The sequence below is a fragment of the Hermetia illucens genome, chromosome 3 (genome assembly GCF_905115235.1).
Source record: "Hermetia illucens chromosome 3, iHerIll2.2.curated.20191125, whole genome shotgun sequence".
In the NCBI taxonomy this organism is placed as follows: Eukaryota; Metazoa; Arthropoda; class Insecta; order Diptera; family Stratiomyidae; genus Hermetia; species Hermetia illucens.
In genome coordinates, this window is record NC_051851.1 from 15,365,283 (window position 1) to 15,379,547 (window position 14,265).

Below are 14,265 nucleotides of genomic sequence, written 5' to 3' on the forward strand. Positions count from 1 at the left end.
ACTGAATGGTGTGCAAGTGATAAACCTACAGCAGGGAATCAAGTAAGAAGACAAACGCAAATATCCATGAAGACAGCAATTTTAAACTGGAGTAACGCGATAAACAGGACAACATTCAACTACCTCGACCATCGCACCTGTTAATAGCAAAAACAAAAGAAGCTTTGCGTCTTTATTTCTGAGAAATACCATGTCAATGTGGCATTGTCTGCTTTCCTCAAATATGCCATAACTTAATCTGTACTTGCTAGTCGTTCTTGGTAAAGTTTGTCTAACCTTTCGCAATTGCCGGTTGAATGCTATAGTGTCATCCTTAAAGAACGGTTCCGTGATTTTTTCCACACAAATTTTAGGTTTCCCATGGATTAGTTACTGTTGTTCCATTTAAGGCATAATCCAAGCAATGTAGGTTGCTGGTTGATAAAGTTTTGAATGGGAATAACTCCGAATCACCGCGAGAAACGACGACTCTCAATCTTATTAAATCGCTTCGAACGCTATCGACCCTCATGATTGTCAGTACCAAAATGGTCTGTGGTACACTTCTAGTGTGAATGCCTGATGGCTCGGTTTTTTGAGAGCACAAATTTGTTCGAATAATGTTTCCAATTCGCTGGTATAAGTCGATCAAGGTAGTCATGCTCGATTAGGATTCTCGTCAGATAATGAACTATTTGACCAGAATGATAATTATGGATTTACAATAACGGATAAAATAATTTCCTTCCTTTATGGAATCATTAATCTGAGAATGGGTTCCATTGTTTAGACGATTTTGGATGCCAATTGAATTTTGCCTAAATGAAGTTATTAATTTTACTAGACGACATTGAAGACGTGGAAACTAATTTCATCAGGTTGTTTACGTTATATTCCACAACTTCCTGAAGAAGGCCTTTTGATACATCTCAAACTTAACAGTGTTCGAACGTTCCAAGATTAAATAAAATTGTTCATATTTTTTGCCGAGATGGTTGCCGATGTTTGATCCTAATCTTTCCAGTTCTGGAACTCATAAGCTCATAAAGTTTTTATGGAACAGATAGTTACCCCTCGCCAACACCTAATCCAGGAGGGCTGAAGTCTATTCTATTTTGTTTCCATTTTTTCTTTCGGAGTTTTATATCTATGGTTAGTGTCACCCAATCTCTTATCAGGCTTGACAGCACCGCCACGGAGTAATAGATGAGACGCTTCACACCAAAGTGTGACCGGAGCTTGAGTTTTTGTTTAAAGGTTGGGGGATCATAAGTCATCACTCACTTAACGTCGGACTGGACCAAATGGAGAGCAACTTACTCCCTTTTTTTGGTCCATGGGCCCCTCTTTTTTCGTCTCGTTTGGCTGAGGAACTAATTTACTAGCGGCATCTAATCGGGCCTTTATTTAGAGTTTGTTTTCCCCAAGGCCAAGGATTTCCACGACATGAGTGCAGAGTAGTCCAATATTATGTGGAAGGCCTTCTCGGATTTTCAATATGGGCTACCATCGTATGAAGACAGTGACCAGTTATTCGAGTTATTAGTGTCCTGATTTTAAGTTTACATAGATCAAGTTTCTTTGCGCACTTTGATTCGCAACTAGTCCGCCGGCGTTTCCCATCGATGGACTATTTGCCTAATCTCCTAGTTTCGTATGATTCTCACTGGTGCAGATCTACTAGCTACAGGAGCGGATTTCGGTTCAATGTGCGGGGTTTGGGACCCCTCTCTTATAAGTGCACTCTCATTGTCGTCAATACTTTTATCTCCCGTTATCCTCTACTATGCTGTCAAGGCTGTGCTGGCCTTGCCTGAACGTCGAACATTTAGACAGAATAGATGTGTAAGATGTTGTTGCATCTGGCTGGAACCACGTGTTTCGATGAAAACCAACAAAATCTTCCAAAGGTGGAATGAAAAAATTTTTAATTATCCGTACCTTAACAGTTACTGCGTGAACTCCAATAACGGCAATTTTGTTATTATTACGTGGTCGTTAAGGTGAAAATCTTTGTCATCTGAGAACAAAACGTTGCTGACGGATGAAAGTGATTCAACCTGGTTGTCGAAGTTAAGCCTGTTGACGCTATCTGTGCGCGTTAATTCTTGAACCAGTTGTATTAAATTTTTGTAGTCATGTAGTATTCGCCGTACTATAACGGCAGGATTATTGCTTTTAAGGTTTTATGCAAAACAAAATGGGTTTACTGTCTGCCTGTGTGTTCGTCTGTTTTATTTTGGGGAAATCCATCGTGGATACGTATCTGGCATCGAGGACGCATATGTCGGACTAAAACCTCCAATATTTTTTCCACATTCTCCCTGCGGGACCACTGTTCTGGTATTGCTTAACCGGAACAGCCTGGTTGTCAACTGTTTTTAACTGTTCACTCTGTATGAATGAACTGCTACCACTGTTTGTAGTGTTGATTGCAGTAGCTTCCCTTCTATGCCTCCGTTGCGTTTCTGCTTCTTTTAGTCGCTAATGTATCTATTTCACCGCTGTAACTATCGCCTCCCATGCTGAATTCGATTGTACCGGGCCATGTACCTTATCAGATTCTCCATTCAATTTCGAGGTTTTTCCTTGAGGTTGCAAATCTTGGGCAGTTGAAGAAGACATGTTACGCATCTTCGGCTGCACCCTCACACGTAGGACAATCAAGGAGTTCATCCAAACCGAACCTATAGAGGAATTTTCGGTACCCCCCGTGTCCGGTTAAGAATTAAGTCAAATCCTAATTCCTCTCACTGAAGTTTCAGTTTCCTCCACCCCCGGTGTCCGGTTAAGAACTAAGTCAAATCCTAAATCGTCTCACTGAAGTTTCACGTTTGGAATACGCCTATGTGTCCACCGCCCATTTGTCGTCTGGTCCCAAGTTGCCCCCCATGCAGCCAATGACCTCATTCGCTCACTTCGTTTGCTTAGGTTCGTTTAGGCTCGTTTCTAGCTTCTCGTACAAACGGCTTGCCTCATTGGCAATTACATATGCTGCTGCATAAGATCTGAGTGAAATTATGCGGTGTTTCCAACGATTAATTAATTGAAATAATAAAAACTTTCTTTTTTGTTGGTGTGGATATTTATTCTTGCAAATACCGATATTTCGGGAACCACTTGTTCCCTTCATCAGTGCTAACAACAACGAAAAAGAAACAACAAGTTTTTATTATTTCAACTGCATAAGATGTTGTCCGGTAAGCGCAGCATTTTCGGACTTACCCGATATGCAGCTTGAAGCTGACAGATCTCTGCAGAACTCCTGTCGTTATATCGTCCTACTTCGGTCCTCCGTCCGAATCGTAAAATAGATTCCGATGTCGGAGATAGTCGAAGATAATACTTAATATATAGTTTGGCTTTTGTGCCGCGTTGAGCGCTTCGATTATACGGTTCCATTTGGTAGAATTGAACGCAATTGTCGATGTCGAGAGTCACCACTGCGCAGTATTTCTCTTCTGTCTGTCACAAGCACCTGCCCCAGAAACGGTTACTCCTATTTATATAAAATTTGACAAGAAGGCGGGAACTTTTATCCCCAACCAATGCAGTGAGTAACATTGTCTCGTTGTTTAAGGGGTGTATGCTCCACACAAAAGGGGGGAGTATTTTTTTCTCACCAAAAATAATCATGTGGAGTATCAAATGAAAGGTCTCATTTTGAAACAGGTCTCAGTTCTGATATCTGATACAAAAGGGGGGAGGGTGAAGTGTTCATTTATTTCGTGGATTCGTTCTCAGAAGCTATTCAACCGAAAATCTGAAGAAAATCACGGAGCTAATACTATACGGTATCTAGGTTTCACTTTCCGCATCCGGTTTCCAAACTTGTTGTTACATTCACCTCCACAGCACGCATCTTCCACTTTTGCGAAATGCTCCATAGCGACTGAATTCACAAGCACGCGACTAGTGATCGGCCCGTGGGTGAAGCAAATTAAAGGGAACTTCGGGACACCTTGTAGTAATTGCTATTTATTTAATTATAATCAAGTTAATTTTGATGATGAAACATTGACAACATATTTTTTCCATTTTACAGGCTGCTGACATGATTTTGCTCGACGATAACTTCGCTTCAATTGTAACTGGTGTGGAAGAAGGCCGATTGATTTTCGATAACTTGAAGAAATCCATTGCCTACACCCTTACATCTAACATTCCTGAAATTTCGCCATTCTTAGCTTTCATTCTTTGTGATATCCCTCTACCATTGGGTACAGTGACAATTTTATGCATCGATTTAGGAACAGACATGGTAAGTTAACCTTTTTTTTTTGTTTCAAAGATAATCTTAATTGTAGAGTAAGAAACAATAATGCGTACATACATATAAAAGGCAATTATGTACTATTTGCCATGTATAGAGGAAACTAGGAAAAGCTCACTGTGAATCAGTGCTTTGAAAACGGTTATGAAGTTTCAATTATTCAGATAGTTTTTGGATCTGAAAATTTAAATTTAAATTAAAAACTAACCATACCAGGTACCAGCTATTGCACTTGCCTACGAGCATTCGGAGTCAGATATTATGAAACGTCGGCCGAGAAATCCATATTTTGATAAACTGGTGAATGAAAGGTAAAACGCTTGAGAGAATCACCGCCAATAGATAATGCGTTTATCCTTTCGTAAGGCAAAACATTCGACTGTTTCTTACGGGACATTCAATAACATCTTTTTTGATATCATGGAGTGCATATGGTATTTCAAAATTTAATTGAATATTATTTAATTGGAAATTATCAATCCATATGTTTTGCCTTTAAAGTTTGCTGCCCCTAAATATCATGATATTGCTAAATATCTTTCTAATTACTGAGATAATCGCTAGAAACATTGACTGTCACTACGTATAGTCATCTATTAGTAGACATGATTTAAATAAAATAGCATTGGAAAGAACATAATTATTGCTAGATGTCCTTTGATTATTGAGGTAAAAAGATTTAATCTACTCAGGGGTCCAATGTGAAAATATTTGGTGAGCTCAACGGTAAATTTTAATTGAAGGTTTAAAATTTTTTCTTTAGTTTAAAACGTCATTTTTCGATTTGACATCTTTTAGATAAAATTATCGTATGAATTATTGTATAATTCAGGCGAAGGAGTGATCTTGTTTCATAACTAACATTCAGAGATGCGTTTAAAGATCATTGTAAAAACAGCGATCTTATTTTGTTTCATTTTTAACCAGAGTATCAAATCGTTTTTCCATCTGACAATTGAATAATTTAAGCTATTGCAATTAACTCATTTACCATAGCTTTCAATCAAGGATTAGAAATGATTAGATTAAGACGATAATAGATTTTTCATTTTAGACAGAGTTGTCAATGCGGGGCGAAATTGAAAACTGACCAACTAACTCAATTTTATTTAATTTTAGTTATTTATTGTTACTATTTATTTTTTATGATCACTTTTTTCGTATCATGCAAACACTAATGATTTTTATAAACCCAAACATAACGAAAATCTAGGTGCCAGCTATTTCTTTGGCTTACGAAGCTGCTGAATCAGATATTATGAAGCGTCCACCACGTGACCCTGTAAACGACAAACTAGTAAATTCCAGGTGCCTATAAAACAATTTATTATGAAATATTTTATAAGTTAATTTATTTAATTTATTTATTTTTCAAATCTACTAACTCTGACACAAATCTATGCTGCGTAAATCTGTATATGTACATAGACATTTTCTATTACTGTCTATATATACACGATTTTTTCCTTTAAACAGCGTTTAATTTACTCCTTTAGTTCTGTAATTTAGAGTTGAGTTAAATGATTTCAAGTTTATTGTATCTTGAGAAGAAATTGGCAAATAACCAACACAATCGAAATTGATCTTTCTATTAATTGAAATACACATTAACATTTATACTTTTCAATTATTCTACAATAGCTTATTTCGTACTGGAATTTACATTAACTGAAATTAACATAATAACAATTTTCCAGGGTAGAAAGTAACATTTATTATAAATGGTTGATATTAATTTGAAGAAACGGAAGCATTTACACCTTCGTACGTTGAATTAACAGTGATGAGATTTCCTCGTGTTTTTATAGATTCTGTAATATTTGACTACTAACAAATTAACGTTTTTTAGGAGTTTTGTATCTAAGAGTAGGAGATGCTCTCTTGTGGAACGGTTGCCACCGTAACGGAACATGAGGGAGGATGTTGTGATTTGAAGTAGTAGAGTAACGTTGGTCCGTTGATTGCATGGATTTCTAACCAGTTTTGGCCAGGAATTACATCGAACTGATAACTGATTCCCTTACACTATTTATAAAGACATTCGAGGAAATCTTGTTCAAGTTGATTGATGATTTAGAAAGAAGTAATGATGGATGTATAGATAGCATATTTCCACACTACTACACCTTACAAACATCCACGAATACTGAGAGTATTTCAGATTGTTGGTTTTCTTGCTCTCTATTCCATTTTTTCTTAAGCGTATAATTTTTATTCATTGATATAAATCATACTATATACTTTTTACTCTTATTTCAAAGTTACATAACTTGTTTGATATAATATTAAGTTATGATTTCACATTCATCATCCCAAACTATTGGAAGTACTGCATTGTACGTGTAGTTAGCAATCGCTTACTGTGTTTCGATCACTGAGTAATAGAGGACGTGTTGTTCATCTTGATTTCATTGAAGAAGGTTCCTGGATATACCTGTTTTGTGTTACGTATTGATCGAGAATATATCCAAGAACCTTCAACCAAAATTATTCACTTTATTGATTGTTGTGTCTTCGTCATCATTCACCATTTTTGGAAAATATTTAGAAAGAGAGTGTTAGTATTTTGTTTTCATTTCAAACTACATTAAAATATGGAAATATTAATCTGTGTGACTGCGAGACATTGATCATTTATTTAATTTTTCAAGGATATAGTTTTCTAATCCGGCTTGTTTGATTGAGTATTGTTTTACGACTTTATTTGAAGATTTATCATCCAATAAACATCATTATAAATATTCATTAGCTGATAGCAAACCAACTAGTTGTATCGTTAAGTTCCCCGACAAAGAAAGGCTGTTCGTCTGGTGTAGACAGGCAATTGAATTGTTGGTTCCATCCTGCAGGCACTATCAAGTAACCATTAAATAGGCAGTCATTCGAGTATGTAAAGATCACTTTCATTTTATTTTCATCCATTCTTAGTCTTTTGATTGTGGTGCAAGTGACCACCAGTTTATGGTACAACATGAGAAAATTCGTTTGTCATATTCATAGGTTTATAGTTGAAACCGAAATTTATTCAGGTATCAGTTAATTTAGTCGATTTTATCACGAGGATTATACTAAATCTGTTTAATGGCTTTCATTTCTTATATACTAAAATTGATTTATGATAATTTTTCTAAGTTGGCTCCAAATACTAAAATAAATATACATAATAATAATAAGAATACTAACCATCTGATTCATGTACAAATGCAAAATAACGTTAATGGAAATTAAATACGAGCATGCGATTGTATTCTGTTACCAATAGGTACCAGCTATCTCGTTAGCCTATGAGGAAGCTGAATCTGATATTATGAAAAGACGGCCGAGGAATCCTTTCGCCGATAAACTTGTCAATGAAAGGTAAAATTCGCCATTTTCTGTTGTACATCAGAAAAAAAGAATCAAACTTGAAAAACAAAAAATCTGACTCCTTTTCGGAGAACAAAGAAAAATGTAATCCGAAGTTTCTACCAAAAACCTTTCTTCTTGTATCTGCTCTTTATTGTAATTTTTATCTTTGTTTCATATTTATTACTTGAATTTATGCATATATAATTGAAAACTAAAGCATATTGAGCAAAGCGAAAAAAAAGAATACAGTAATGAACCGATACAAAGTACAAACAAAGAGAAAGAACAAATTCAGAATTCTTCATATGTAATGGCTAGGAAAGGCAAGGAAACAGAAATATCTGTATTATTCGTTATTTGTAAACAAGTGTTCATTCAAACAATCTTAACATGCAAAATTTCCAATTAAAAAACCAAAAGTATAATAAATATTTCAAATTGAAAGTTTCTTCACCCTTCACTAGTGATTTCAAACTAATCTGATCTAATTTGGGAATATGTACTTTGCGGCGAATGGTTACTTGAATTGATTCTTGATGCCCTCCGCCTCTCTCACTTTTAGTATTGTCTTTGCATAATTTTGTATGGCATTCTTCTATCTCTATTCTATATATATATATATATTGTGTACCTATTAAAAATATAACACGTATAGTCATAGCTTTCTTGAACTACCGGAATTGAATTTTGGTGTGACCTTTTATCTATGTTTTTGAGTATGTATTAAGTTGTGGTTTTCATGGATTGAGTAAAAATTATAAGTTAAGCGAAAGATTTACTTAGCGACATCAAAGAATATATTTCACAATATTAATGATTTTGACAGTAGTGTCAAATTATGCTTGGGTTGAATTTGAACATTACAATCTTTTTTTTCTTCAGCCTTTGTCCCGTTCACAAGCGGAGTCAGCTCGTCGTGATCGGTTTCACCATTTAGCTCTATCGAATGCCTGATCTGGTTGCAATCTCGAGGCTTTTAAATCTCCATCCAGCGTATCAGGCCATCGTTGTTTCGGCCTGCCTTATGGTCGTTTACCATCGATTTCGATGTTCGGACCAATCTTGGCAAGTGAATTCCCGTTAGCACGAATTACATGGCCATCGAAGACGCCTCTCGCAACTTTTCCACGATCAATGCAACCCCATAACGATCGCGGATATCCTCATTTCGGATGTGATCAAACCGTGTCATCCCACTAGTCCAACGCAACATCTTCGTCTCCATTACCGCAAGACGCCGTTCACTGTTTTTTATAGTCGGCCAACACTCAGAATCATAGAGAGCGACAGGACGGATGACATTGCGGTAAATTTTAGATTTGAGACGTTCGTTGATACGTCGATCAAAAAGAACGCCAGTTATGGTAAACCACTTTATCCTGTCACATTAATGCGTGAAGCAATTTCATTACGCAGTTCTCCACTGGCTGATAACATTGACCCGAGATATTTAAATCGCTCAGTTCTGGGCAGATCACTGCCGCTGACAGTGATTGTGCCCGTTTTGTGGGGATCGGTCGTCAAAAATTCATTTTTCTTTGATTCAATCTGAGACCGTGTTGCATGAGGCGATCATTCCATTTTTGGACAAGTTGCTCGAGATCATTTTTGCTATTAGATGCTAGGAAAACATCATCTGCGTAAAGGAGTCTATAGGGCTTTGGACGTTGGATATCCCATGTGACGGTGTCCATTACGAGAACAAAGAGGAGTGGTGAGAGGGTGTTTCCTTGATGAACACCAACAGAGACACCAAGCAGTTTTGATACACCCGCCCTACTTCGAACTTTACTCTTCAGATCGTGGTAGAGCAGTTGAACCCAGCGGACGAGTTCTTCTGGCACTAAGTGTTGTCGTAAAGCATACCAGATGAGTTCGTGTGGCACACGGTCAAACGCTTTCTCTAAATCCAAAAATGCAATGTAAAGAGGGCGATGCTTCTCAAGGTGTTTCTCCATGAGTAACCGCGCAGCGTGTATTGCATCAGTAGTTCCGCAGTTTTTGACAAATCTGGCTTGATTCACGGTTATGTCAATGATTTCGCGAATACAGTTGTCAAGAATGCGTTCAAAAATCTTCATGGTATGGGAAAGTAACCGGATCGGACGATAATTTGAACATTCTGCTGGACTACCTTTGTTCTTCTTCCATATTGGAACGGTGGTACTTTCTTGCCAGTCAGATGGTGTTCTTCCTTCCTGAATAACCCGATTAAAGAATTCACTGAGCCACAGTGTTGGGTCCCAGCTCTTCGTTTTCCAGAGCTCAGATGCAATATCGTCAGGTCCTGTGGCTTTCATTCATTTCATTTTTTCATTCGTTTTATTGCCTCCTCGACTTTAGTTGCGCTGACAGTGAAGCCCATGGTGTTTTACGTAGGCACCTGTCGTGAGACTTAATCCTACGGTCCTCTTCAGACACGGATTGATTTTGTGACCACAATCAGAGCCCCGCTATATCAAGTGCATGGCTTAGCATTCATACTGGTGGATGCAAGAATTACCTAAATCTCTACCGAATTATGGAGTACGGCACCCGTGTTGATACGCAACACCACGTCGAGCCCCGAAGGTCTCTTCTCGCTTGAGCATAACCACAACCACCATGAAACTCCAACTAGGGGGACCAATCGCAAATAACCGAGCTGTCCTTACATACAACAGGAGTTCACCCGAAGTATGTGACTCCAGGGGCTTTCCCGGTTCCCATGGTACCAGTATACCCCTGGTAAGGTTTCGTGACCAAATTGCCACTTCAGATGAGTCCCCGTGCAGACTCGGGTCTGATCGCCCTGATTAGGCCTTTGGAGCATTCGCCTACTGAATCACGGCCGGCAAACCAAAGTGATTACAGCGTCTCCCGGTGCCACCACTATGGAGGTTCTCCTCGGTCACTTGGTTTTGGTTTGGCCGATAGGGTTGCCGCCCCATCTTCCTCGCCGCCACCTCTGAGCACCAGTTGCGCTGAAAGTTGGAACTAATCCAAATGCATGCGGCAATGATTGTGAAAATGGAGGATGAGGAAATTCTTCAGTTGAAATCTGCTCGAAGTATTCTCGCCATCTACCCGTTGCGGCTTGACGGTTGGTAAGCAAAGTACCGTTCTTGTCATTAACGCAACGCATCCTGTGTACGTTCGTTACGGCTTTTAGCAAGTCGATACAGGTCTGTCTCGCCATCCCAATACATATGTCCAATTTATCGTAAAGATTTTTGTAATGGTTGGCTCGGGTGACAGCGACTGCTTCCTTTGCTTCCCGGTTGGCATTCTTATAAATTTGCCAAGTAGCAAACGTTTTATCGTCGAGAAATTTGTGGTATAGGCGTTTCTTTTCACGGACCTTCATTTCAACATCATCATTCCAAAGCCTAGTATCTCGGTTGATGTACCGCTTATCCGGCTTGGTGATTCGAGGGTTGCAGAGGCCGCTTTGTGACCGAACTCTTGCTCTCTTATTGCGGATTTTACTAAATACGTTGCATCAAACGCTCCTCCTTTACCTAAGCTTGAGACCAGCATGATATTGACATAACATGGCGAAGTTTGGTGCTCATCCTGCTTCAAATAATACCCCGCCTCTGGTTGTTGTTAGTTTGGATCCTCGGAATTCATTTTCGCATTATTTTCTAAAATGAAAAGCTAAGCTACAGTCGAGCAAACTCTTCCTTTTTAAGGTTTGATTAAAAGCGGTTGACTATCTCTCTGTCTGTCTGTTTTTTTGTGACTGAAAGTAGAAATCTTAGAAGGTTTCAGTATAGTGTAGTATTTTCATCCACTAAAACTACCCCCACTTTTCCCTATTTCCTTCCCCGCGAAAACTCCTCGAAACATTACTTTGTGAAGAGGACTGCGCTTTAAGCGGGCAAGCGTCTCGCTCTTCGCTCCCTCCGTGCGTGCTTCGCTTTTGCAAGTTCCAACTAAATCCTTTTGATTGCGGAGTTCACCGCGCACCAGTTTACCTCTAACGTAAACCTTTCTCCGACGTCGTTCCTCGGGCTTATACAAATTTTCATAGATTTCCAGGCCCCTCCTCTCTGAGCAAAATCGTGGGTAGTAGAATGTGACATGCACCGGATATTTAGATATACAACCACAGTCAGTGCAAAAGTGAGAATCATCCAACGTGAATCGGTAGAGATCCTCCTGAAACCATCATGCCCTGACGAGAATTGGGTCAGTTGGTAGTTAATCTCACCGCTGCAACAGTCCCTCTGCGAGTTATCCTACTGCTGCTGTCACTTTTCTAGCGACTCCACCTATTCAGGGAGATTCATTATCCTATTCTCATACAGACAGTATGTCTATCGGGATCATTCCTGCAATAACACATGCTTCCTCGCCAGAGATTGTTCTGAAGGCTCTGCACACCCTTACCGTCACTAAGCGGTAAGTCATATTTACCCTCCTCCGATTGCTTTCACACGCTAGTGCTTCCTTCTAAACCGGAGCTCCCGCCATAAGTATCGTATTACTTTTCCTACGTTAATCAAAACTGAACAAACTCAACCCACACTTTTATGGCGTTGATGGTTTCATTAGCGTACACATCACCATCTTCAGATTGCTTTACGACGAGAACCAAGGCAAAATTATCCGCAAAGCTGATGATCGTGGCCTCCCTTGAATAGGGAAGAACAAGGATCCCATTATTCATCACGTTCCACAGGACAAAACCTAGCACTGAGCCATGTGGTATTACTGCCATAACGGCGTACTGCTTTGGTCCCTCATCCGTATCGTGCAAAGTCCTTTCCGAGAGGTGACTTTTAAGTAGCTTAGTACAGGAATAAGAGACACTCATTTTAGCCAATGAGCTTGTTATCCATTCCCAGCGGGCTGAATTGAACGCATTTATAACGTCCAATGTTACGACGACATCGTGTCCCGAGTCAGCTTCAAAGCCACGTTTATGGCGTCGATCGTTGAGTGGGCTTGCCGGAAACCAAATTATTTCTCCGATAGGACATCCTTGCGTTTTATTGTAAGAAGAGGTCAATTGTAGATTACGCTTTCGAGCATATTTTCTACGGTGTCTTTAAGGCAAATCACATTCTCGTTAGCACGAATTACGTGACTGCACCATCGAAGACGCCTCACTCGCAGTTTTCCCACGATCGGTGCAACCCCATATCGATCGCGGATATCCTTATTTCGGATGTGATCAAAATGTGTCACGCCACTAGTCCAATGCCATATCTTCGTCCCCATTACTCCAAGACGCTGTTCACGGCTTTGATGGCCAAATGTGCTCTTTTTTAGCGTTTTCCATCGTTTTGGCCAATGTTTCGGCCGATATGCTAGCTATTTCGCGTCAAATGTTGTTTTTGAGTTGAACTAGAGTCCTTGGATTTGAGATAGCCCCACAGAAAACAGTCTGGTGGCGTCAAATTTGGTGATCTCGGCGGCCATTCAAAATTCCGGGGAACAATGGGTTGAAAAAATCGATTGTAGCGCATGAATTGTGGCAAGTTGCTCCGTCCTGTTGAAACCAGAAGCCTTCCATGCCATTTTCTTCGATGATTGGCATGACAAAATCACGAATCATGGCCCGATAATGCTCGCCATTGATGGTAACGTCATTTTCGAAAAAGAACGGTCCGATGACCTTTTCCGCACAAACACCGCACCACACAGTCACTTTTTGATCGAAGAGAGGCTGTTCTTCAATTAATTGCGGATTTTCGGTAGCGTAGAAGAGACAGTTTTGCTTATTTACGCCTCTATTTAACTGAAAATGGGTCACGTCTGACATGATGATTTTTCGCCAAAACTCTGGTTCATTGCAATTGAATTTTGTACGGAAACATTTTTAAATCGATACGAATTATGCGCCTGAGTGTGGTTCTTGCAATGCCTAACTCCTGGGGACGGCGATAATTCTCTTCTCTTCTCCATACTGCCTCGTACGGCTTCAATATTTTCAACGGAACGTCTTGTACCTTGTCTGGATGCGTGATTGTTATTGCTGAGACTACGGTGGTTAATAAATTTTGCCTATAAACGCTGCAAAGTGCTTTTAGATGGAGCACTTTTCACTTTATTTTTTTTTTTACGAAATGCACGTTGAGTTAACACAATTGAGAGCTTATTTTGAATGTGAAGCTGAATTGTTTCAGCGCGTTCTTTTGGAGTGTACTCCTCCATGCTATAAATTGTCTTGGACTGACGCTTCAAACGCGGTATGTTATTAGTCAATCTGACATGCCTGCCAAAAGTTACAGAGTTGCCAGATGGGTCAGATGTAGTTTCGGATCTACATAAAAGGCATAGGTTATTTAAAACAAAGGGTTTATCCGTTGAGGTTATTAACTAGAAAAAAATGAGATAATCATCTTGAAGGTGATTTCTTTCTTAAAATTTTCTTTTTACATACTTGATGTTGCTAAGTAAACTCGAGCTGAGTTTTTAACAAACTTATTGTATAACCTAAAGAGTGAGAAAACGATTTGTCTTATATCCCCTGATTGGCTGTTGTGGGTGACCCTTGCGTGATATTTTTTGGACTTAACCCTGAACGAGGTTTAATTAGTTTATATTATCTTCTGTTGATATTATTTAGTACGTCATGCCGGTTTAATTTTTTTTCTCTTCAGCTAATATGTTACTTACTAACGCTTTGATTTTCTTGAATTTCTTTACATATTTCTCTTGGAATAATTTCTTAT

General features: G+C 39.0%; 1 protein-coding gene across 9 annotated transcripts in view; it reads left to right on the forward strand.

Moving 5' to 3' along the window:
* LOC119650690 (sodium/potassium-transporting ATPase subunit alpha) overlaps nt 1-14,265 on the forward strand; it is a 146,530-nt gene that overhangs the window by 111,740 nt on the left and 20,525 nt on the right. For 6 of the 9 annotated variants that reach the window (XM_038053660.1, XM_038053653.1, XM_038053657.1 and 3 more), the window contains 2 exons: nt 4,025-4,240; nt 5,466-5,560. In XM_038053660.1, the coding sequence (XP_037909588.1) occupies nt 4,025-4,240; nt 5,466-5,560 (311 nt within the window). Of the gene's footprint in view, nt 1-4,024; nt 4,241-4,468; nt 4,564-5,465; nt 5,561-7,514; nt 7,610-14,265 lie in introns of all 9 variants that reach the window. The other 3 variants (XM_038053656.1, XM_038053655.1, XM_038053654.1) reach the window with 3 other exon arrangements.